The 26,447-nt window shown below is 34.4% G+C and overlaps 1 protein-coding gene across 2 annotated transcripts in view; it reads left to right on the top strand.

The window, feature by feature from the left end:
* The window catches only part of LOC132553989 (protein Wnt-9a-like), a 56,902-nt gene extending 30,818 nt beyond the window's left edge, over positions 1-26,084 (top strand). For both annotated transcript variants that reach the window (XM_060218284.1, XM_060218283.1), the window contains 2 exons: positions 3,158-3,426; positions 21,980-26,084. In XM_060218284.1, coding sequence (XP_060074267.1) covers positions 3,158-3,426; positions 21,980-22,456 — 746 coding nt within the window. In that variant the 3' untranslated portion in view covers positions 22,457-26,084. The remainder of the gene's footprint in view (positions 1-3,157; positions 3,427-21,979) is intronic.
* Positions 26,085-26,447: the final 363 nt, after the last annotated feature.

The raw sequence follows: 26,447 nt of genomic DNA, 5'->3' as shown, positions 1-26,447 counted from the left end.
CTGGAAAAAGTAGTGCGGTAACATGACGATTTTTTTGCTTAAAGTCTACTTTCTAAAATCATACCCTTTCAAAAAAAACATCACCAGAAAAAACTTTCATACTAGATTTTTATTAGTTCTAAGGGGAGTACATCCTTAAGAAACAAACAAAATATTACATACATTGTCAATATACATAAAAAAAGGTTCAGATGTAAATAGTATTGTAACTACTCGACAAATTAAATTTATCGGATAGGATAGAATTCCCATGCCTGGGAGAGTGGACCTTTATCAGCTGGTGACGTAACCCGTGGAATGTTTACTTTCACTACGTACTCGGAAGGCAGAGTGATGTCCCTTGCCACCCAGCCATGATTAAGAGCTTATATGGGTATCATGTCTGTTTATTTATTATCTTGTGACCAGATAAGGCCGCCTGTAGACTTCTTACTTACTTACTTACGAGGAATGTTCAAGTATCATTAGCCCTAACTGTAACAATATGAGGTCATCGATATACAAAACTCTCGGAAACATCTTGGAAAAATATAGTAAACACGGAAAACAAACGCCATCGTCTGGCTTTACGGGATTCTGAAACAAGCGTCGCGGACTTCATATCTCATCTCTGATAAGAATGTTGACGACTTTGACCAGAATAAGTTTTGATAAGCGTGTTAACGACTATGATCAGTAGAAGTGGACATACTAGATTTATCCTTGTCATCACTTTGTTAACAAGCGTGAGAGTGACAGGATTACAAATTCCGTGCGAGGTCAGTCATCGTTGTAGGTATCTACTCGGTATTGTTGACTGAAGTTTAAGTAAAACGTTTAAGATTCTTTCACCATGATAGAGTTAAGGTACCAAATATAAACACACGCAATTATGTGTAGTTACATTAACACCGATCTTAATTAAAACACATAAATGACCCAGACTCAAAGATGAAAAAGCCTCGCACGGATTAGCACAGACCGTAATTAACAAACGCAAAGAAACAACCCGGGAACTTTATAAGAAAAAGTGGAATAAATCAGGGGTTTTCTCTGAGCATAACGTTACAATTTTGTCTTGTGTTTTGGGCATTGTTGATATATGTGATCGCGTGTGATGACGTCATGACATCACCAAAGTATTGGTTATTGAAAGACGGGTTAATAAACCGTCTTCTTCTATGTCTAAATATTAGAGAACAGCAGTGTGGAGTTACCGGCATTAATACCGCGAGATGTTGGGAGGGGGTGGAGGTAGTTGTCAACTTCCAGTACGTTCTATGTGTTCGATGGTAGATTGTGTTGACTCCATCAAGTCATAAATATGTTAAGGTGTGCGACGCTTAAGTACTAAAAGCTTCATTTAACAATTCTACCAGCACATATAGTTGCTGCTTTAATATGTCCAATCTCGTAAATGACTATTGATACTCCGCGCTCTGTCCGCATTTTATACAAAGGGGATGGGCGTACATTTGCTAAATGGCGTGAAGAAAATCCCGAAGTATGTTCAGTTGTGAAAACTAACTAAATACAGAGAACGAAAGACGTGCATGCCTCAGTAAACTGCATTCCAAGCGAAACACCTGGCTGGCTGATTGAAGTGGAATCTAATGTCAGTTCACCATGACAGATACCGGTGTATTCATGCGCCTTTACAAACTGACTGATGATTGTTGAAAAAATGATCTACCTACGCGAGGGTAAAGAAGTGCGGATGGCCTTAATTGCTAAACGATTACTTTAAATGATTTTGTTGTGCAGACCACCAGGGTGACGGGAGATATTTCACATGTCATTTGTCTGGTGTATGAGGATTCTGACGGAAGCTTTGTCCTTTATACAGAGTGGCTACCTGCCTCACACTCCCACTAAAATGCCAATAAGACAGAAACACAACGCCCCTCTCGCGTCAACAAGCCATGTATTAAACATTCACGTTTCAATGATTGGGTTTTACTTGTAAAATGACAAGGAGATTTACAATAAACCTGTAAAAAAACGATACTACCATGAACCTCCCTGTAAATACCAAGCCCTTACCTGAGAATATTTATGAAAAGTAGGAGTCAGGTCGACGATCCTATATGGTTAATGTACACTGCTAAGTGTTTTTTAATTTTCGAAAGGGAAAAAATGACTAAGAAACGGATTTTCCATTTTTTCCTTTACAGAGTTTCTGTTTTTATTAAGAAATGTTTTAAAGATTGTAAAATCTTGATGAATCTTAAATTGATGATTAAGATTGACGATATTTCTTCTTTTTGACATGCCTAAGTAACCAAATAGTTTATATGAAATCTCTGACTATTAAAAGATTTAAACACCAAGTAAACTAGATCGCCCCTTAAAAGTACGCTCGTATCCTCGAACATTTATCCATCTCCTTAAAAGTACTGTCTTATCTACGAGCGTTTAAGCTTCGTTCACGTTTCACTCGGATCTAATGACAATTAGAAAAGTACCAAACATGTTAACATTTTTATTTGATGAATTAGAGTGCCAAAAGCAGTAAGAATTGATGAATGAAGAAACGTCTTACAATAATTAATGGTTTTCAGAAAATGTATAATCTACAAAATTGATAGTAAATTTACCAGAACATCAACATACGTCAATGATGTAGTAAACCTGTAGCTAACAAACGTTGTAGGAGACAACATGAACCAGAATTAATGGTGTGACCATTTTGGACAATGTTGTATCTTTTTTTCAGTTTGATTTGTACTTTATCACTTTACGTAAACAAAACATCGTTGATAGAACCGTGACCCGACCGTGAACAAACTTAGTTGACGATAAAAACCAGTCTATTTTCGTAATTGCCTTTATTGTGATAATTAATATCTATAAACCGTTTTAATGTAGTATTAGCTAATTCAACAAAATCTAATTACTACCTACCAACTTAAAGTCATTGATTTCTCAAACGGGTATAAAATCGTCAAGAAACCGCTCATAAATTCAAAAATGTTCTCCCAAAGTAATATCGGATTTTTACACAAGTGGTTTCTTGTAGATGGTTTGTTTCAGTTTGTTTTCGGATTGTTTCCCGCTTCCCGTTGTATATATACTTCAAAAAACGTGTTCTTTTTTCATTGTTTGTAGAGGTAATGATAAACTATGTTCTTGCCTTGTTTGTTGGTGTGTTTTGATATCGATGGTTTATTTTTCACAGGTTTCAAAGAAACATCTTTCCTTTATGCGATGTCTTCTGCCAGCTTAGTACACGAATTTGCACGTGCGTGTAGTAGTGGGCGCCTAGACAGATGTACTTGTGACGAGTCTCAGAGTCTTCAAAATAAGGAGGCATGGCGATGGGGTGGCTGTGGCGACAATGTCAAGTATGGCTTCCGGTTTACGAGACGGTTTCTGCGACGGGCCCGACGGAGGGGCAAAGACCATCGTGCCATGATCAACCAACATAATAGTAAACTCGGAATACGAGTAAGTACGATATTCATTTATTGATTTATAAATTATTGAAAATTATAGTTATGTCAAAAATAATTTTTTGAATATTGCTATTCTCTCACGAGACACTTTTTAATTATCATCAATGTTTTGTCCTGCTTGCATGGTGTTAGAATGGTACCTCATGCCGCCATTGCATGATCGAAAGAGGCGACTAAATTTGAGATCTGAATATTTTCACTCTTTAAGCTCACCATCTGATGATGTTGGGCTATTCAGATAGCCCTACATCCGTCTGTCCGTCCTTCCGTGAACAATTTTAGGATTAAGAGAGGGAATTTCAAAGTTCTTATAATTTAGAGCAAAAACAGAGAACAGAAGAGAAAAGAAGGGGAAAAATCCAACTTTTAAAAAACAAAAAAGATCAAACAATGGCGGATGCCAAGATCTCTCTGGGATCTCTTGTCTAAAGATCCTTCTTGTTCCCAATGCCTCCCTTCACATTGTCTCACTTTTTGACTTATATTGTGTAAGTAAAGCGTTCACCCATGCGTGGAATACTTAGGGCACTATCCCTTGACCCAGATTTACCAAACTCTTTAAAATGTTAGTTGCTATTCGATCTTTTCTTAGCGCCCAATTTTATGGTAAAGGAAAATCTGGTTTGCCTGTTGTCAGTACAATATTGGGTGTGCCGCTGCGTGTTTTAGTCAGTTTATTTCGGTATGGTAGCACTATAAATTCGGTTTCAGTTTCTCATCATCACAAGAAGACTAACAAGAACATATCACAGCCTTCCGAAACACATACCCTCTTCACATAAACTCACCACGTATGCATCTGGAGGTTTCCTTAAATGACCCTTGCTGTTGATAGGACGTTAAACAATTTATAGTTTTTGATCAGAGGACATGTCTGTTAGAAGATCCTGTTAAAATGAGTGGACGGTTTGTTGATAGACAGTTTGTCCGTTGTCGCTTTGTTAGTAAACGGTCTGTTAACTTAGGATGCAGTTTTGTTAGAGTGCAATTTTGTTAGGATGTGATTTTGTTACGGTGCGGTTTTGTTAAGGTGTGGTTTTGTGAAGTTGTGGTTTTGTTAAGGTGTGGTTTTGTTACGGTACGGTTTTGTTAAGGTGTGGTTTTGTGAAGTTGTGGTTTTGTTAAGGTGTGGTTTTGTTACGGTACGGTTTTGTTAAGGTGCGGTTTTGTGAAGTTGTGGTTTTGTTAAGGTGCGGTTTTGTTACGGTACGGTTTTGTTAAGGTGCGGTTTTGTTAGGGTGCAGTTTTTGTTAACGTGCAGTTTTATTAACGTGTGGTTTTGTTAAAGTGCAGTTTGTAAGATAGTATTCACTGATAGCGAAATTACAGATAAATGCTAGCTATGATTGATATGTGGTGATGGAGGTAGGGGAGATAGCTCTGATTACAATATTTATGATGGAGTAATACCTTGTTAACAAACAAGAACAATTCTAGATGTTCAATAGCATCTCATAGCTATAAAGCTAGGTAGCTACATAGTTAGATATGTCTAACAGGGTTTGTATACTTACTTAAAATTGTCCACCTCACGCCAACAAGTGGTATACCTATAGATAACACAGAAGAGAAAATCTGTTTACGTTTCTTTGTTTTGTTTTGTTTTTGTGTTTTTTTAAACGTTTTCAACCTCGAATCGTACTACAATGTATCGGGTCTGGGTTAAACGTCGTAATGAAGGAATATTGATTTGAAACAACTAGAATCCTGGTCGTTTGGGGACAAAGTATCTATAAAGAGAATTTATCAGAAATTTGGAATCTATCGTTAATAACTGTATTCTGTAAAAAGTACTGGTGATACATTCAATATCTAATGATATCTCAATGTCGCTATAGGTAAGATTCATAATGCAATTAAATTTAGAAACAGTAAGAGCGAATAAAAATGATTAATATCTATTAGACTATAATCCAATATAGTTTCATAAAAGAATTCAAACATTCTTCCTGGTGATTTTATGATGGTAAGATTACACCTGTAGTTATCGTGAAGATCTGATGATATTGTTTACACAAACTGTCTACTTCTCCTCTTGTTAGTGCTCGCGAAACATGCTGTATTGGCTGTGCTCAAGTCTGATAAGTGTCGTTACCAGAAATTTCAAGTGTGTGTACTGACTTCGAGGAGTGTTTGTTAGGTATTAAGAGGTCTCGTTTCTTCTACATCTTGTGAAGTGAGGAGAATGTATTTGTACACTAACACTTATATATACAATAAATATTAATCAAACAGATCTTTAGAATTAGCGTATACCTTGTGTTTTAGAATTTTCGACCGACGAAATAAAACGATACCCTAACACAGCGCGTTCTACAAAATCTAGCCCAGGTGAACACCGCTATTTTGTGTGTAAATCTCACTATTTGTATATTAAACCAACTGCTTGGAGGCATCTCAAAACTTTATAATTATTTTTCTGAACGTTACGGTATTAGTCTATATGAGGTGGTAGGCGCGGTACGTATCCAAGTTCAGTTCTAATAGTCTTAAAGGGACAACGAATTCGAAATTGACTTGTACTGAAAAAAGTCCTGACGAAAGTTGATATATAGCAGAAGAATTTTTTTTTTCAGTTTTTCTATACTGTTCAGTATAAGGTCTGTTGTGGTGGTCACTCGAAAAACAACTTATAGTTTTGAACCACAAGAGAAATGAGCCCATTGTTATTTCATTGAAGGGGGTTTAACGGCTCAAAACTACGAGTTGTTTTTCGAGTGACCACAGAAGACACTAAGCAAAATTATATCATTTTCCTTTTAATATCTTTATTTAGATATTTTTATAAATGTTTGGTTAGCGATGGTGTTTTTTCACTTCATTTTTCATAAACTAATGTTTTACAATCTGTTTCAAGAACGTTGTCACTTTTGTTTATTTATAGTACAAACATGTACATTGAATGACAGTGACATATATTTTTAGGAATGAAAATAAAAGACTTGAACACAACGCTAAACATACGAACAGACGTCTACACATTTCTCAAATAGGTGATGAAATAAACGATTTTCGAAATTGAATGTTAAAGAGTTTTTGATCGTGTGGTGTATTTTTTTTTTATATGTTTCACGCCCGAAATATCGACCTGATCTATTACCCTGCGTTGCGTGTCTGAGGAAATTGGAAACAAAAGAATGACGTCACAAAGACAATATCACGTGACCAAATGTATGACATATCATGTAAACACGTGCGAGAGGTGATGGATTGATGAACAGAAGTGTGACAAAGTGTCACAAATGTTTGTTTTTGCTACATTTATAGCTTTGCTGTCTGTTTCGTATATTTATCTTATACCTACCTCCCTGTGATATTAGGGTGACCCTTTGTAGATGAAAATCGTTTCATCTTTACCGGATAAAAAAAAAACATGTACATGCCGTTGTCACTCCAGCACCTCTCCTTGAAAGTTTTGTACCGCAAGGCGGATCAGAATCGATTAACGTCAATTAAAAGTAACTTAAATCGATGGCATTTCCTGACAGCTGCGTGCTTTGTCCGATTTTATATGTTTGTATATCTGTAAGACCTGCAACATGTTACAATGCCGATGATTGAATAACAGCGATATGGAACCGTGCGGGGGCAGAATCACGTGTAACTTTCACAGCATGGGCGTCACAAGTTGGACTAAACTGTTAGATCTTTAGATTAAATAATCGCAGAGGATCATCGCGTTCTTTCTGTTCTGAATTCTAGCGTAAATCCCGCCGTTATAAACGCCACAGGCATTGCTTACCTTGCGGTGATGTATTGCATCGCAGATTAGCCATTAACACAGGTACGATCGGTCGACCGCAGTGTGGTCGGGCTGAGTAATTGATGAAGTATTTCTATATTGTCAGTAATGCACCCCCCATGTCATATGGGGAATGTCAATATTATATGCAATATCATTGTTCTTTGTTTTAAATAAGTATTTTGATTACATAATGAATTATCTTACGAATATCACGACACCATACTAGAAATATTTTAAATCCTATATTTGTATTGGAAATATTTTAAATCCTAAATTTGTACTGGTACTTTTGATAATATGTTTAATATATACATATATACTTAAATTTATCTTAACTGAAAGCAAATTGATAATGTTCATTTATAATATACCTGTAGCAGTCTTACTACAAATAAAACTTAAAACACTGACGAGAAGGACAAATCTCGAAATGTTTGTAACACTCCTTTAAACCCTCTGCTTATCAGAGGGTAGCCTTGGGGGAGGTAGGATTTTCCTACATTGTTGTGTGAGAAATAAAATTAGATATGAATATTGTATATATACCTCAGGGCTGTTACTTTTGTTCTTATCAAATAAAATTGCCACAACCTGCACTTGAATCATGAAACTTATTTGAATTAAAATGCTACCTTACATTTTTACTTTTTTTATCCACTATTTATAATAGTTTTACAGCTTGAAAATTTAGAAATATTGAAAATGTGATTTACGTTATAAATACGTGTAAATATTACCTTAACGTTATGTTAATGATTTGTGATAAAGTTAACCTTAAACCTGTGATTTGTGACATAATAAACCTTATATCTGTGATTTTTGATAAAGTTAACCTTACACATGTAATTTGTGATAAAGTTAACCTTATATCTGTGATTTGTGATACAATTAACCTTATACATGTAATTTGTGATAAAGTTAACCTTGTACCTGTGATTTGTGATAAAGTAAAACTTATACCTGTGAGTTGTGTGAAAGTTAATCTTATACCTGTGATTTGTGATAAAGTTAACCTTATACATGTAATTTGTGATAAAGTTAACCTTATATCTGTAATTTGTGATAAAATTAACTTTATACCTGTGATTTGTGATAAAGTAAAACTGATATCTGTGATTTGTGATAAAGTAAAACTTATACCTGTGATTTGTGATAAAGTAAAACTTATACCTGTGATTTGTGATAAAGTAAAACTTATACCTGTGCTTTGTTATAAAATTAACCTATATCTGTGATATTTACACGATTTTTCATCGTATATATAAGTTTTTGTTTATGATTTATCTTTAAGTAACCCAGTATATTTTGGTTATGACGAGTGTTTTAATAATTTCGTTGTATCACTAACTCGCAGCAGTTGTTTAACGATTAGTCAATCACCACCAGAGATTATCAGGTTTAGAAGAAAGGTTACATGGAGACTCTGACGGTACGAGCCTTATCAATGATATAGGGAACTGTCGAATCCCTAGAGCACGTGAAGGAAACAAAAGTTGGTTAATTAGTTCTCATAACGTTATCTTTAATTGTAACTTACAGACTGGCGTGTAGACAACAAACACTCATACGGATACTTCTTACCCACCAAGCATGATTAGCTCTATTGTAAAAATCATATTCTCTTTAACAAGTGTTTATCCTGCTTATTATTGACACTTAGCATATAATATTTATCAATTAATGCTAAGATGCTGGTTAATTCTTATTCAAACACAATTTTCCTTTTTAATGTAAAGAGAACGGGTTGAAACTTACAAAGACTATTTCGTGACAAGAAGCTTGTAATATTTTTGACGAGACAGTGCTCCCTGTACGTGTGTACTGAGAGACTGGTTTCTACGGAGGGGATACACTGGTCTTTCCAGTTATCGGACGTGCAATCAGGGACATGGTATTACAAGGACTGCCGAAGAAATCCACAGCAACATACATCTAATGCTTAGTAACACTCCGACACAGTTGTCGTGCTCTGATAGCCTTCAGAACTGCTACAGCTCGGTTTAAGCATCGTGTTCTTAAAATCATTACATCAAAAGGTAGGTCTTTGCACTATAAAAACAGACAGATGAATCGATTATATGAAAAGTTCGTAAAGAAAAAAAAATCTTAATTTAACGGTGTGACATTGATAGAATTTGCTTCTACTGTACTCGACTGTACTTGGATCAACATCGTTAAAACGCTATGTAGTTGTTAATATAGCAATCAAGCATTTAAAAGCGATTGATTTTCAAGTGTCCTTGGATGTGAACATCGCGATACAGATTTAAGGATAACATTATCTCTAATATTGTGTACATGAACCATCGTTACCTACACTAAACAGTTTTGAGTGTTCCTATTAAGAATACTTGAGACAGAAGTGTTGAGTGTAACAACAAATCACAACCCCATCAGCAGTGATTGTTCATGCCTTATTTAACGATAAAATAACCACTACCAGAGACAAAAACACGCTAGGCGCAAACTTTCATGTTGATTTGTATTTTAACATGCGCGCGAGCAAACACCTCCTTGAAAGAGTAAATATATTCACACGCATCTCCCTAGTAATTATGACGCACGGATCCAGAATATTTTGAATGCCGAAATTTGAATTTGTTTCTATAAACCTTTTACTTCATTTTGAAAATTATTTCATTTATTTGATTTTGAAAGCGTCTCTTAACATTTTTTTTAATGTGAGACCAATGTGTTTTAAATTAGCAAATCTGACAAATTGTTCAATATTTTCATAAAATAAAATTATTACTACGTGAAAATAAATCTTTAACCCTCACATAGATGTGAGTTTACGAGAGATATCTCCTCAGTGCCCTGTGTATTCCCGGAATGTTCTGTGATATACCGAGGTTTACCGATTACTTTCTCCGCCCGTGTTTTCCGCGCCCTTTAAGGAGTTGTTTGGTTGGATGTTTGGCTGTGTTTTCATTACTGTTTAGACAACCCACGACTTCAAACGGTCTTTCGCGTATTAACCACGATAACTTGTCTCAAACTCGACAAAACATTATAATACCCTCGTTTAGAAACACAGGATAAAAGTGAAGATGACATGGACGGACGTCTGTAAAGTTTAATTAATTGTTATTTTACAGACAGGAGTCTTTTAAAACAAAGTCGACAGACATTAACCTTTCCTCGTTACATAGAATTGATAACACACGAGCAACAATTGACGACTACTCTTCCGGTGTGAGGAGTGTCGTTCCAAGATCATCATCTCATCTGTAAATGAAACATGTAAACAACAAATATGATCGCCGATTAAGTCCTGGATGAAACACATCGGGCCTGCTGTTTCACGTAATGTGTCTTAATCACCCTGAAATTTCCCTCCGAACACCATACCAGTATTTAGGGCCGAATATTCTCTTCATTGTCAGTACAGTCAAGCTTGGTACATGACTTTATTCTCGTCATTACTAAATCTGCATAATTATTCTGTTTTAATTTTGGGTTTTTGTTAACTCATGGAAAGTATTTTTATGGAAATCTAATAACGAATTCAATACACACTATTCTACACTTCAATATTAAGTCTGGCTGGAGTATGTGTCTCTATTGATGTACTAGCAACATCCGATGGAATAAGGTATTTAATAGATGTAATATTAGTGTTTTTTATTTTGTATTTTAAAAATCAAATAAAAAGTGGAATTATAACTATATATGACCTTATTAGTTTCTTTTTTTATTTTCAACATTTACATATTACAAATTTCATGGCAAGAAGATTGTTATTCGGATTGTTAGAGTCATTCATCATATCATATATTTCTTTGTGCGATACGAAGCTGAACGTGTTTGATGCTCATTAGTTTGCCTATTGGGTCCGTTGCTGTATATAATGTTCTCAGTTGAGAACGTGACTTTACTTATTTGAACTGACAATAACGGATGTCGTCGATGAAGCAGAGGACGCTTACTCTTCTGGAATACTTGGTCTTATTCTCCTTATCCATTTTTTGAATTCTCAGTCTGTGATCATGAACACCTGTTCTACCTTTTATGGCACAAGTTATACTAGATATGTATAATGGTGTTTTAGAGTTAATAGAACAGGAAAGATAACCATTGAACTGACTTTACCTATTGCGGAATATGGGCCTTCTGATCAAGATAAATAAAAAGGCAAAAAGCGATCCTCTTTATCTCATGGATATATGTTGAGGTTACAAGTTGTTAATTGATCAATTGTTAATTGGTTAATATAATCGAAACCTCGCAAAAACAGCTACCACCCCTTCCAGAAATAAAGACATGTTAACGGAACTCAAACATCATTTTTATAAAACTGGACAAAATATATAAAGAATTAAGATTTACACGATGATCCCTGGAAAAGTACAAGGAGAAGTGTTAGATAGGTGAAGGATAGCGTCTTCTGAATCAACGATTGATGTAGAAAAGCCTTTCCTGTCCTTGAATTCCAATTCTGATGGGTATACATTGTCAATAAATCTCTTGGTACTTAAATATATCTGAAAGTGAAAACGAAGGACTTCCAAAGTCTTTGTGACCTATTTTGAATAAGCTCTTCGATAAACGCAGCTTCGTATGAAAAAAAAGTCCGCCAACAGGGGCTCATAGTTAGTTCTCGTAGTTATTCCAATATTCTGTTGGATGATCTTACCGCTAGACACGATTGCTATTGTCAACCAGGAACTCGACCATCTTAATGATTTCGTCATCCGTATATTTCTTCTTTGATTTGGACGTGTTTTGTCACGAAATACGCTGCAGTATAGTATAGTATACTTATTAAACCTTGATATTTCTTTGGAAGAAATACCATCGTAATAGGAAGGCGTTTCTTCAGTTTGTAATGGGCTATGTTGATGTACAGAGTGAAAAATAAATAAAAAAAATAATAATTACAATAATAAAAAATAATGAAATAAAGAAGGTGTTGAAGGGTCGAAAACCGTTTTTAGTTCTTTAAAGTCAACAATTCATTAATTCCATATATAGAAAATATCAAGAAAGTTTTGTATCATGTTTATGATTTAGGGATGATGATGATGATGATGATGATGATGATGATGGGGTGGATGGGGTGGATGGATGGGTGAATAGATTAGTGTATGTGGCGTTAACATGTATACTATTTAATTTATCTCAAAAAGCTTTAAAAATCAGATAAATGATATAAAACATGTTTTGTTCATGATGTCCTTTCGGTTGGTAGCCATTCATTGTGTCTTTTTGTTTGGTAACCGTCCATGATGTCCTTATGGTTGGTAGTCGTTCATGGTGTCCTTATGGCTGGTAGCCGTTCATGGTGTCCTTATGGTTGGTAACCGTCCATGATGCATTTATGGTTGTAGCCGTTCATGGCGTCTTTATGGTTTGTAGCCGTTCATGATGTCCTTATGGTTGGTAGCTTTTCATGGTGTCCCTTTGGTTTGTTTGTAGCCGTTCATAATGACCTTACGGTTTGTAGCCATTTATGATGTCCTTATAGTTGGTAGCCATTCATGATGTCCTTATGGTTGGTAGCTTTTCATGGTGTCCCTATGGTTTGTTTGTAGCCGTTCATGATGTCCTTATGGTTGGTAGCTTTTCATGATGTCCCTATGGTTTGTTTGTAGCCGTTCATAATGACCTTACGGTTTGTAGCCATTTATGATGTCCTTATGGGCATTTAGTGGATCATTATCGTAATAAAACATTCATGACAGTGAAAAAGAAAGGCCCACTACCTAGACTGAAATATGTATTTCCAACTAATGCGTATTTCTGGTTCTAGATGGGTTTGTAACGTGTCAGATTGGAATTTGTGAAGGCGCAGGTTTAACTCCATCATGCGTAATAAACGACGTGATTTTATTAAAGATGAAAATAAATCCATTTCCCTATCACTTTTTAAAATCTGCTCCTGCTATCATTGATGTTACAGTTATCATTTACTGCTATCAAACATTTAGACACTTTTATGACGTGTTTGCCACGAGGTTTTAAGCGCAATTATTTACATGTCTTAGTATTTCTGTTTTGATTGATAAACATTTCTGGGATTGTAGTCGTTGGCAGTTTGACCCTTGACCCCACAGACTATGTTTATTACCGGAGAGTGTATTTATTGCACGGTCGGTACACCTGTCTTGGCATACTTGTACTGTTTACGGTATGTGGTTCTTGCTGTGTTGTACAGTGTGATATTAGATTTGAGATATGCAAATGTGTTTCAAAATTTATGTTCGACAAATGTGCAATGACTTTTCTTAATGACTTCTTAATTTCAAAATATAAAATGTCAGAGAAAATCAAATCACATTTTCGGGAAGAAAATCTTGCGTAAATAACAATTATGGTTTAACCATTGAATAGAAAACGTTACTGTAACCAGTCCTAATGTATAAAATGGATGTAATCGAACAAAATAATGTAGAAGCTGTGTGATAGTCGAGATGTCAAATTGTAAATGTAATGTAGAAGCTGTGTCCTTGTCGAGATGTAAAATTGTAAATGTAATGTAGAAACTGTGTGATAGTCGAGATGTCAAATTGTAAATGTAATGTAGAAGCTGTGTCCTTGTCGAGATGTCAAATTGTAAATATAATGTAGAAGCTGTGTCCTTGTCGAGATGTAAAATTGTAAATATAATGTAGAAACTGTGTCCTTGTCGAGATGTAAAATTGTAAATGTAATGTAGAAGCTGTGTGATAGTCGAGATGTCAAATTGTAAATGTAATGTAGAAACTGTGTGATAGTCGAGATGTCAAATTGTAAATGTAATGTAGAAACTGTGTCCTTGTCGAGATGTAAAATTGTAAATGTAATGTAGAAACTGTGTGATAGTCGAGATGTCAAATTGTAAATGTAATGTAGAAGCTGTGTCCTTGTCGAGATGTCAAATTGTAAATATAATGTAGAAACTGTGTCCTTGTCGAGATGTAAAATTGTAAATATAATGTAGAAACTGTGTCCTTGTCGAGATGTAAAATTGTAAATGTAATGTAGAAGCTGTGTCCTTGTCGAGATGTAAAATTGTAAATGTAATGTAGAAGCTGTGTCCTTGTCGAGATGTAAAATTGTAAATGTAATGTAGAAACTGTGATAGTCGGGATGTAAAGCTGTAAATGTAATGTAGAAGCGGTGTGATAGTCGAGATGTAAAATTGTAAATGTAATGTAGAAACTGTGTCCTTAAAATTGTAAATGTAATGTAGAAGCGGTGTGATAGTCGGGATGTAAATCTGTAAATGTAATGTAGAAACTGTGTGATAGTCGGGATGTAAAATTGTAAATGTAATGTAGAAACTGTGTCCTTGTCGAGATGTAAAATTGTAAATGTAATGTAGAAACTGTGTCCTTGTTGAAATGTAAAATTGTAAATGTAATGTAGAAGCTGTGTCCTTGTCGAGATGTAAAATTGTAAATGTAATGTAGAAACTGTGTGATAGTCGAGATGTAAAATTGTAAATATAATGTAGAAACTGTGTCCTTGTCGAGATGTAAAATTGTAAATGTAATGTAGAAGCTGTGTCCTTGTCGAGATGTAAAATTGTAAATGTAATGTAGAAAATGTGATAGTCGGGATGTAAAGCTGTAAATGTAATGTAGAAGCGGTGTGATAGTCGAGATGTAAAATTGTAAATGTAATGTAGAAACTGTGTCCTTAAAATTGTAAATGTGATGTAGAAGCTGTGTCCTTGTCGAGATGTAAAATTGTAAATGTGATGTAGAAGCTGTGTCCTTGTCGAGATGTAAAATTGTAAATGTAATGTAGAAACTGTGTGATAGTCGAGATTTAAAATTGTAAATGTAATGTAGAAACTGTGTGATAGTCGGGATGTAAATCTGTAAATGTAATGTAGAAACTGTGTGATAGTCGGGATGTAAATCTGTAAATGTAATGTAGAAACTGTGATAGTCGGGATGTAAAATTGTAAATGTAATGTAGAAACTGTGTGATAGTCGGGATGTAAAATTGTAAATGTAATGTAGAAACTGTGTCCTTGTCGAGATGTAAAATTGTAAATGTAATGTAGAAACTGTCTGATAGTCGGGATGTAAAATTGTAAATGTAATGTAGAAACTGTGTCCTTGTCGAGATGTAAAATTGTAAATATAATGTAGAAACTGTGTCCTTGTCGAGATGTAAAATTGTACATGTAATGTAGAAACTGTGTGATAGTCGGGATGTAAAATTGTAAATGTAATGTAGAAACTGTGGGATAGTCGGGATGTAAGATTGTAAATGTAATGTAGAAACTGTGTGATAGTCGGGATGTAAAATTGTAAATGTAATGTAGAAACTGTGTGATAGTCGGGATGTAAAATTGTAAATGTAATGTAGAAACTGTGTGATAGTCGGGATGTAAAATTGTAAATGTAATGTAGAAACTGTGTCCTTGTCGAGATGTAAAATTGTAAATGTAATGTAGAAACTGTGTGATAGTCGGGATGTAAAATTGTAAATGTAATGTAGAAACTGTGTGATAGTCGAGATGTAAAATTGTAAATGTAATGTAGAAACTGTGTGATAGTCGGGATGTAAAATTGTAAATGTAATGTAGAAACTGTGTGATAGTCGAGATGTAAAACTGTAGAAACTTTGTGATAGTCGGGATGTAAAATTGTAAATGTAATGTGGAAACTGTGTCCTTGTCGAGATGTAAAATTGTAAATGTAATGTAGAAACTGTGTGATAGTCGAGATGTAAAATTGTAAATGTAATGTAGAAACTGTGTGATAGTCGAGATGTAAAATTGTAAATGTAATGTAGAAACTGTGTGATAGTCGAGATGTAAAATTGTAAATGTAATGTAGAAACTGTGTCCTTGTCGAGATGTAAAATTGTAAATGTAATGTAGAAACTGTGTCCTTGTCGAGATGTAAAATTGTAAATATAATGTAGAAACTGTGTCCTTGTCGAGATGTAAAATTGTAAATGTAATGTAGAAACTGTGTGATAGTCGGGATGTAAGATTATAAATGTAATGTAGAAACTGTGTGATAGTCGGGATGTAAAATTGTAAATGTAATGTAGAAACTGTGTGATAGTCGGGTTGTAAAACTGTAGAAACTGTGTGAAAGTCGGGATGTAAAACCAGGATTTGTGATTGGTTGATCGGATCCACATAAGGATTTTTTTCGTTTTTACAGCAAAGGTTTGGTATTAAATCTTTATTGCTATTCAATTGTTTTCCAATTAAGTTTTGCTTATGCATAAATAAACAGAGAAATACTGAAAGACTTAACGTTTGGAAATGTTTTTTGATAAAATAAAGAATAGCGCAATCGCAAAATAACGAAAATATCTACAAAGTATACAGAAATATGATAACACATACTGTTTCTGTTATAAAGATATTGATAACCAGGTTGTACTAATACACAAGATCTTTTCGATTGAAAATCTGTTAAACACTTGCTTGAGGAGAGAATAGTTACCAAAACGGACACTAAAACCTTCAATGTAGATACAAGTATGTGATGGACATTCTCTTCCAAGCCTTCGCTCATTTCTGATCTTGTTTACTGCTAACGGTAACTATAATTGTCATAAGGAATTGGGTCTGATACACATACTGCTGCATTCTATACCTTGAAGTTATCCATAATATGCCAAGTTGAGTTTTCACTATCCTATCTAAGAGAATAGACTATAAGTAAACTGTGGAATGTCTTATCATCTTTACTGAAGCATCTGCGCGTGAATGGGTACTAGGTGTGAGATCACAATCTGTAAGACTCCATCTTGTAATCTCACCAATTGTTTCAATTATTCTAGACATTTGTATCAACATAATTCAGGCGTGTTGTAATTAATGTCATGAATACTCAGTTGTCCAAACCTTCACCATGATTTAATAAATGTGATGAAAAGTCGGTTGTCAAAAAACATTCAGCGTGTTGTAATCAATGTGATAAAAAGGCAGTTGTCCAAACATCCACCTTGTTGTAATTAATGAGATGAAAATTCAGTTCTGCAAATATTTGGTGTGGCATGATATTTCGTAGTAGCATGAAATATCTTGATGCGTTTTGATATAGAATTATGAAGTTTTAGGTTTCAGGATACATAATGCGTATGGCTTTTTGTAAAGCACAAAAGCCGGATATTTTCACTTCAATTAATTTCGTGTCCTATTTTTATCTGGTCATTTTCACTACGTGGTAACGCACTTGCCTTTCCCCTGATGTCCTGGGTTCGATTCCCAGAAATGACGTGAATAGGTATTGTAGTTACCTGTCGACCACATGGATTTACCAACCTCAAGTTTCTTAACTAAGTAAGAACCTCCCACGCTCTATCAAAGATATTTTGATTGAGGGTTGTACAAAAGACCAATGAAAAGCGTCATAAGATATAAATTTAGAGTTGGATACAGTAAAATCCAACAATGGATTTAGTTATTTCGTCATTCTAAGATTCGCATGTGATATTAAGGGCAGATGTCTTTCAGGTCTAGACTCACCTTTTAAACAAGTCAATTGCATAGTTATCAACAAAAAGCATTATCATAAAACATGACAACAGCAGATCTTATTTGATAGTGGATATGCAATTCTTAAAGGTCAACTGAATAATTTGTATCCTGGAATATCCATTCACAGCAGTGCTGATATGTTTATCAGTGACTTGAGTTAATCAATATTCAATAAAATTTTCATTTTTTTCAACAACGAATGAAATCAATCATGGAACATTCCTTATCATTTCACAGCTTTAGATTTCTAAATATAAATTTTGATCTGAAAAATCTTTTTTAACTGGCAACAGTTTAAATTTTTCACTAACCACCGGTTAACTGTAGGCAAGATCCCTGTCTCCTCATTTCAGCCTTCTGCTACTATCTCTTCCACTCCCCCTCGTGCTGATAAATCATCCAATCAATACTTAAGACTCGTCAAACCTCTTGGTATGTAACCACAAATCTTCTCTTATTGTCTGAAATGTAACGGACCAAGATATCTTGACAGAAAATAGACGACATTTATGAAACATTAATCGTTGTAACAATAGATAAGGAAAGTCCTTTTTTATATTACGGCCAGTGACCTTGAGAGAAAGCGTATGTTGGTTGAACATTTCTGTAAATGACAGGCTTTCGTGAATGCATTTGGAAACATCTTGTATGTGATATCTGGATTACGACATAAGAATAAGTTACTCGAATATGAAGGAAATCTGATATTATAATATATATAATTAAAACATTATGAATTTATCCATCGTTTTATAAGACAGAACGACCAGATTAAACGTGAAAAAAATATTTTAAAAAACACCTAATATTTTGTGCCATACAGTGGCAATCCCTCATCAACAGTGATACGGTAATGATCTGACCATGTAAACATTTACCAATTCTCTATACCCCACAGCTCGCTCCTCCACACCAAACCTGACCCATAAATGCCACATCGCATACGCTACTTCGAGTCTGATGCATGTTCTTTTTCATACATCGGAACTCCGTATAAGTCAGAGTGTGATAAGTAAATCTATGGTTGTAGAAGACATGCGGTGACCGACAAGTGTCAGAGTACTGTTGTATACAGTAACGGGACTTTGTATTTAGCAACGATGCATGTTGGTTTTCGAAAACAGATTAAGATAGCAAAGTGACATAAGTTATATAAGATAATATATAGGTAGTGTGATCTACATGTTAAATCGTAGTTCTGTACTTCGTCTGTCTAACACCAGACGTAACGTTACAACGAATACTAGACAATCATTTAGATGTCGAAATAAATGAATATTTGTTTATCTAAATTAATTTAATGTTATATATTCACATCTGTACAGAAAAATGGCCATGTATAATATCATAAATGACATATAGCGCGTGACCATTATGACGTCACTATTGAGAACATAAAAAAGGTGATGCTTTTTCATCAATAATGCTGTCCATACGTGACAAACATTTTCTTAACGCAAACATACCATCTGTCGCGCAGTGTGATGTTTGTATATAAAGGTTATCATTTATAAGACCATAAATGCCATAACAAGCCCAATACTAAAGTATATTATTATCTATGTACGTTACACTACTGAATTATACAGTAGTTTCTATGTAAGAAACCAAGTTATGTTAGCATTTACAAGTTGTGCAGTTAACGTCGTACGAAATTCAGCCAAGTATGTCATTATGAACTTGTTTTAAACTTCAGTTTTCCTTTTTCACCAGTTGTGTATAAACTTATCACATTATGCAGGCGTCGAAACAAAACAATTCTGAGTTATTTGAAACAACTACCACGAACATACTACGTTGTTCTGAAGAATGCAAGTGGTATAAATACGGCGTTATTAATGGGCGTGGACATGACTGCTATGTTAACAGATTAAGACAGTTTTACTGTTGATGTTCCACGATAGTGCTCAGGGCACTGACATGCTGTACATGCACTGAAAGGTAGGAGGGAAGTCTTGAGTGAAAGGGTATACTGCGTTCAATAGTTCTCTCTTAACGACCCCCTGCTACATAAGTCACAAAGAAAAAACAAAAATATTTACTTACAAACATTCACTGATCTGTCAACATACACGAGATTTATTATGTACACATTTTAAAATGTTTATACAAATCAAAGACTCATTTTCTTTGGAGTTGGAAAATAAATTAAATCTTAGTCGCGTGCCTTCCCTGGTATGGCGCACCGTCTCACTACATCGTCATTAGTCACGTGATGTGTCATGTAGGTTTTCGCGCCATAATGAATTATGGCACGTGCATGAGTAATGTCATCTGTTATGATCAAGCTGTGAACTAAGAAAAAGACATGTACCTGTGCATTCCTCCCGTCAGAAATGATGCCGAATTATATTATTCATAGTTTTATTATATAAAACATGGCACTACTCCCGATGATAAAGGATGTTGTGGTGTTGTTTATTCAAGATTTTGTGAGAATTTGTTTTTATTTTAAGATGAAATACACAATGTGGATATATTCATTGTTTTTTTTTTTTTTTTTTTTTGTTTTGTATTTTGGGTTTTTTTAATGATTTTTTTTAAATGAATGTTATTTGTCGTAAAGCGACAGAAATTTTATTTAACTTTTGCTTGTTGAATCAACATCGAAATCTAAATTAATTGAAATGGTTTAGCGGTGATATTGCCATTAAACATTAAAATAACATTAGCATAGTCTCTGAATCTATCTTCTTTAGACACCAATGCAGCTATTGCTTTTAAAACACTGTGTGAGCTGTACAAGGGCGTATACTGTGTACATGTATATAGCTAGGGGCAAGTGAAAGTGGCCGTTGATCCTCCAGTTATGTAAAATAGTTAATAACGGTGTATTTGTTCATTTATTACCTTCATTTACATCGACACAATATATATATATATATACTACACATGAAACAAATCACCGTTTCCGGCTGATAGGGTCTATATTGCCTCACGACATTTCGATAAGCGATAGCTCACCAGTGTAATGACCTCGTGCTTTTTCTTTACTTGAGCAATTACACGAAATTGTGTGTAGGAAAATTTATTTACTGAAGGCGATTGTTCAACACGCCGCATGTGCTGGTTTCGGTAGTTGGATCCTCCAAGCGGTTCCTTTTTTGTGATCTCCCTTTTTCATTTTGTCTCCTTCAATATATCTCCCGTTTTTACAACGTCTTTCTTTACATCTTGTTTCTCTAATCTCGTCCTGATATCTTCTCTCCCGTGGGCTTTCTATTTAAAGTGACGATCCCTAGGGTCTCTCACTTCCTGTTTTATCAATTTGTCGTCCTCTTGTTGTCTTTCCTGTTGTCAATTTGTCCTCCTATGATGTTTTCTGTGGTAGATAAAATAAGATGATACTGTCTATTGAAACACCCTATTGTACAATATCTATAATTGTAAAATGTCTATGTCATGGGGCCAAATAAAGTCATGACCTTTCAATAAAATTTCATAAAATCTGGAAGGTCTTCCATAACGATTAAACTAGGATTGCCTCATAATTTTGATTGACATAAATATATCATTTATCGGCGTTGTTTATAGCGTGATAATGATAACAATGCCCTACCTTTGTTATTATTTACCTGTTGTTGATGTCGTGGTAATGATAATAATGTCCCTACCTATGTAATCATTTATCGGCGTTGTTTATAGCGTGATAATGATAACAATGCCCTACCTTTGTTATTATTTACCTGTGTTGTTGATGTCGTGGTAAAGTTAATAATGTCTCTACCTATGTTATCATTTACCTGTGTTGTTTTTGTCGTGGTAATGATAACAATGCCCCTACCCTTGTTATTATCTACCTGTGTTGTTTATATTGTGGTAATGAAAACAACGCCCCTATCTTTGTTATCATTTACCGGCGTTGTTTTTGTCGTGGTAATGATAGCAACGCCCCTACCTTTGTTATTATCTACCTGTGTTGTTTTTGTCGTGGAAATGATAACAATTCCCTACCTACGTTATTATCTACCTGTGTTGTTTATATTGTGGTAATGATAACAACGCCCCTATCTTTGTTATCATTTACCGGCGTTGTTTTCGTCGTGGTAATGATAACAATTCCCTAACTACGTTATTATCTACCTGTGTTGTTTTCGTCGTGGTAATGATAACAATTCCCTACCTGCGTTATTATCTACCTGTGTTGTTTTTGTCGTGGTAATGATAACAATTCCCTACCTACGTTATTATCTACCTGTGTTGTTTTTGTCGTGGTAATGATAACAATTCCCTACCTACGTTATTATCTACCTGTGTTGTTTTTGTCGTGGTAATGATAACAATTCCCTACCTACGTTATTATCTACCTGTGTTGTTTATGTCGTGGTACTGATAAATATACTTCTATTTGTGTTACAGGTTGTTCGAAGCAACGTCAACACCACGTGCAAATGTCATGGCGTTTCCGGATCGTGCACGGTCCGCACGTGCTGGCAACAACTCTCTCCATTCCACAAGATCGGCAATATTTTAAAACGGAAATACGAACGCGCAGTGAAAGTGGAGATAGAGAACAATATATCATATGGAAAGTATGAACTACCGAAAGGTGAAATATCAAACGCAATTCGTCCGAGTCCGTTCTTAAGTGCTTATGGAAGCAGCATGGTGTACATGGACGATTCACCGAGTTACTGTTCCCGAAGTAGGTACTCACAAGGCACGACAGGAAGGGAGTGTGACAAAGACCGGAACTGTGACGCCATATGTTGTGGGCGTGGCTACAATGTACAAACAAAGGCGTATAACCGGTCCTGCGCATGTCAGGTAGTTTGGTGTTGTGACTTCCACTGTAAACAATGTTTATTTGAAGAAGAAGTGCACTTGTGTAAATAATTTGTAGAGTGGATAAGATGAATCAATTGTCTCACAACTGTAAGAAACAGAAACATGTATAAAACTACAATCTGCATGTGCTTTTTGTCAAACTTATGCACAAACATACGCCAACATATGCCTTACAACTCACCAAACCTTTGGTGAATCTGTGTAAATTCACCGGATGTGTAAGACAGCCTAAGAATTCGACATTTCCAAGAGTGCTTTGGTCTTGATGATAATAAACATGGAATGGTCAACGTTGAGACAGACTGACCTGTCAACCAAACAGGAAATGGTTAAATAGAATCGGTGATGTTTGCACCAGAACCACGCATGTAAATCCATCAATTCAAGATAAATACATTTTTTTTATAAGAACTGACCTTTACAAAGGTTACATATTATCACATTGTGCCGAATATGTATTTATTAACAGCAGGCTTATGTACTCACCTTGCGGTTATACTATGGAATATATCATGTAACTTGTAAATATATTGTAATTTATGTGATGATGATGATGATGATAATCCTGTACAAAGTCATGTTTTCTTACCAAGCAACGAACAGAAATGTGCTCATCAATGCTACAAATAACTTATTGTTCTATATGTGTTTTAATTTGCCTTTAAACTGTTATCTGAGTAGATATTTAATTTTTATTGATTTCCTAATAAGTCATGGATTTAGACTAATTTATTAGCCGGTAAAAAAATACAGCCTCACAGTCTACATGCCATTGCCTCATTAACTTTGGAGATCTTTCTTTTCTCACATCAACAAACTGAAAGTATTTGAACGCAAGGATAGAAAAAAGGCAAAGGATAGACTTGTTCCGTTGGGTAAAAGAGGGATTCTCAATATCACATTTTGGAAATTGCTTTTAATATTACAAAATATGGCTTAAGAACTTACCTCGATGCTATTTTCATAGCAGTGAAATTATTGCATGAATTTTTTCATCCATGATATAAGAATGTTTGAATATCGATTTTCACATGACAGTGCTAATATTTCTCATATCCTCTACCGATAAAGATCATATAGTGTTGGAAGTAGGATGGTCGCTCATAACCTCTATTACTCTATTTGTGGACCAACATTAAATTCCCAGTTGAAAGTCACGGGGAAATGAATATTTATATACGTCTATGTTTCCATGGTGACTACAAAGTCTATCATATTTATAACAGAAATGTTCAACACTGTCACTTATTATAGTTAGTATAAGTTAGGATACATTTTAGAGTATGTTAAATAGTATTGTTGAAAGATCACTTAAAACACGTCATTATTTTTATTCTAAACCCACACAAACAATGCCCATGCATTGGTATTTTGAGAATAATTACATCCGTACATTTAACATTTAGGTACATCTTATATTCTTGTTTTGTAACTCACAGCAGTCATCTGCTTCATGTTTCTTCGGAATAAAGGACCTTTCTGATAGACTTTGGTACTAATAGCATAAACAATGATATTTGTACATGATGTGATAACGATATTATATATGACATTTTACAGGTGGTAACAATATATGACATTTTACAGGTGGTAACAATAGATATGACATTTTACAGGTGGTAACTATAGATATGACATTTTACAGGTGGTAACAATAGATATGACATTTTACAGGTGGTAACAATATATGACATTTTACAGGTGATAACAATATATATGACATTTTACAGGTGGAAACAATATATATGACATTTCACAGGTGATAACTATAGATATGGCATTTTACAGGTGGTAACAATAGATATGACATTTTACAGGTGGAAACAATATATATGACATTTTACAGGTGATAACAATATATATGACATTTTACAGGTGGTAACAATATATGACATTTTACAGGTGGTAACAATATATATGACATTTTACAGGTGATAACAATATATATGACATTTTACAGGTGGAAACAATATATATGACATTTAACAGGTGATAACTATAGATATGACATTTTACAGGTGGTTACAATATATATGACATTTTACAGGTGGTAACAATAGATATGTCATTTTACAGGTGGTAACAATATATATGACATTTTACAGGTGGTAACAATAGATATGACATTTTACAGGTGGTAACAATAGATATGTCATTTTACAGGTGGTAACAATATATATGACATTTTACAGGTGGTAACAATAGATATGACATTTTACATGTGGTAACAATATATATGACATTTTACAGGTAGAATGACATTAGATTTGACTTTTTACAGGTGAAAACAACAGGTATGTCACATTTGTACAGGTGTGGATAGCAATAGGTATGCCACATTTGTACAGGTGATGATAACAATAAATATGACATTTGTACAGGTGATAATAACAATAAATATGACATTTGTACAGGTGATAATAACAATAGATATGACATTTGTACAGGTGATGTTGACAATAGGTATGACATTTGTACAGGTGATGTTGACAATAGATATGACATTTGTACAGGTGATGTTGACAATAGATATGCCACATTTGTACAGTTGATGTTGACAATAGATATGCCACATTTGTACAGGTGATGTTGACAATAGAAATGCCACATTTGTTCAGGTGATGTTGACAATGGATATCCCACATTTGTACAGGTGATGATAACAATATATATGACATCTGTACAGGTAATTAAAACATAGATACAACATTTTTACACTTTTGAACAATCGTAGAAGGCCTATAATTTCAACTTCATTTCTCTTTAAATCATTGAGTTATTCATTTTTGTAAACCATTATGTAATAATTGTACTGAAAAGATTTGTTTCTGAAGCGTCTGTGATACATGCATATAAGCTCTCATCATATCGTAATCCCATACATATTCTATAAACTTCGGACAAATTCACAATAGAGCCTATATCCTAGAATTCCTTATTCATGATTTAGAATATTTATGCTATGTTCTGAAAAAAAAAGCTTGTAATAATGATCCTAAGCGCGCTTGATTTTACCTAATACCCTGTTAAATATATTGACAAAGAACATGTTTGGCATTCTCTTCAAATACACCTGTGAACCTTGATAGACAATTTGGAAGCAGTGCCTTACCGTCAGTATATTTTTATAGAAACTCATTTTGACTTCAAAGCATCTCAAATTTGTAAACATATGCTAGGAGTTTCGTCAATGAACACCAAAAGACGTTATCATAAACAAGAACATAAGTCTTATTATGGTTTCTGTTACTATTGTTTCGTTAACGATACCAAGAGAATTTTTTCTGGGGTTTTTCAGATATCACTCAATCTTTCAAATCTGATGATATTTTACAGTAATGGAGTTTGATTTTTACACAATATGGTTATATTAGTAGTGTTATTCATTTTAATATGTTGACAGATAGTACCATATCGTTTTAATCACGATCTATTATATCATTGAAAGTGACCGCAATGGCTGCTTATATGATATAGTACATCTTATGCAATGATGCACGTTTGGCTGTCATATAATACTGTACTAGAAATATGACTATTGTCCTATGAGCGAGATTTTGTAATAGTTTCACGTTTTAACTTGTAAGTACTGCTTAGAAACGGGTACATTTTTACAATGTAATGAAGAATTATTAAACTTCATTTCTTATTTTAGGAATCCATTCTTAGTCAATAAAATCGCATCTGTATAATTGGTGTTTGTCTGTTGTGTGTTGCTTTTTAAATTATTCATTTTTTTGTGTAATATGCAGAAAAATATAACGGTGTTGAACAAGTGAAAGAAGCATGGCCGTCTATCACAAAGAACCAAACCATACACTAATGAGTCATGTAAGTATCTAAATAGTCAATTTTGAAAAAGCAATGTTATAAACGATTAGAAAATAGATTAAGTGACAATCATGGCGGCCGTGCTTTATTTTTGAAAAATGGTACGACAATATGCGTTTGGCATAATCAACCGATTCAGGCTTAGGAAGGCTTTGGCCACTGACGATGGGCTTCTCCAAGGTGTCTAGAGATGACTGGGCCAGTCACA

Source organism: Ylistrum balloti, unplaced genomic scaffold, assembly GCF_031769215.1.
Source record: "Ylistrum balloti isolate Yb309-2 unplaced genomic scaffold, AGI_CSIRO_Ybal_v1 Utg370370, whole genome shotgun sequence".
In the NCBI taxonomy this organism is placed as follows: domain Eukaryota; kingdom Metazoa; phylum Mollusca; class Bivalvia; order Pectinida; family Pectinidae; genus Ylistrum; species Ylistrum balloti.
This window is presented reverse-complemented; position numbering and strand designations above follow the sequence as displayed.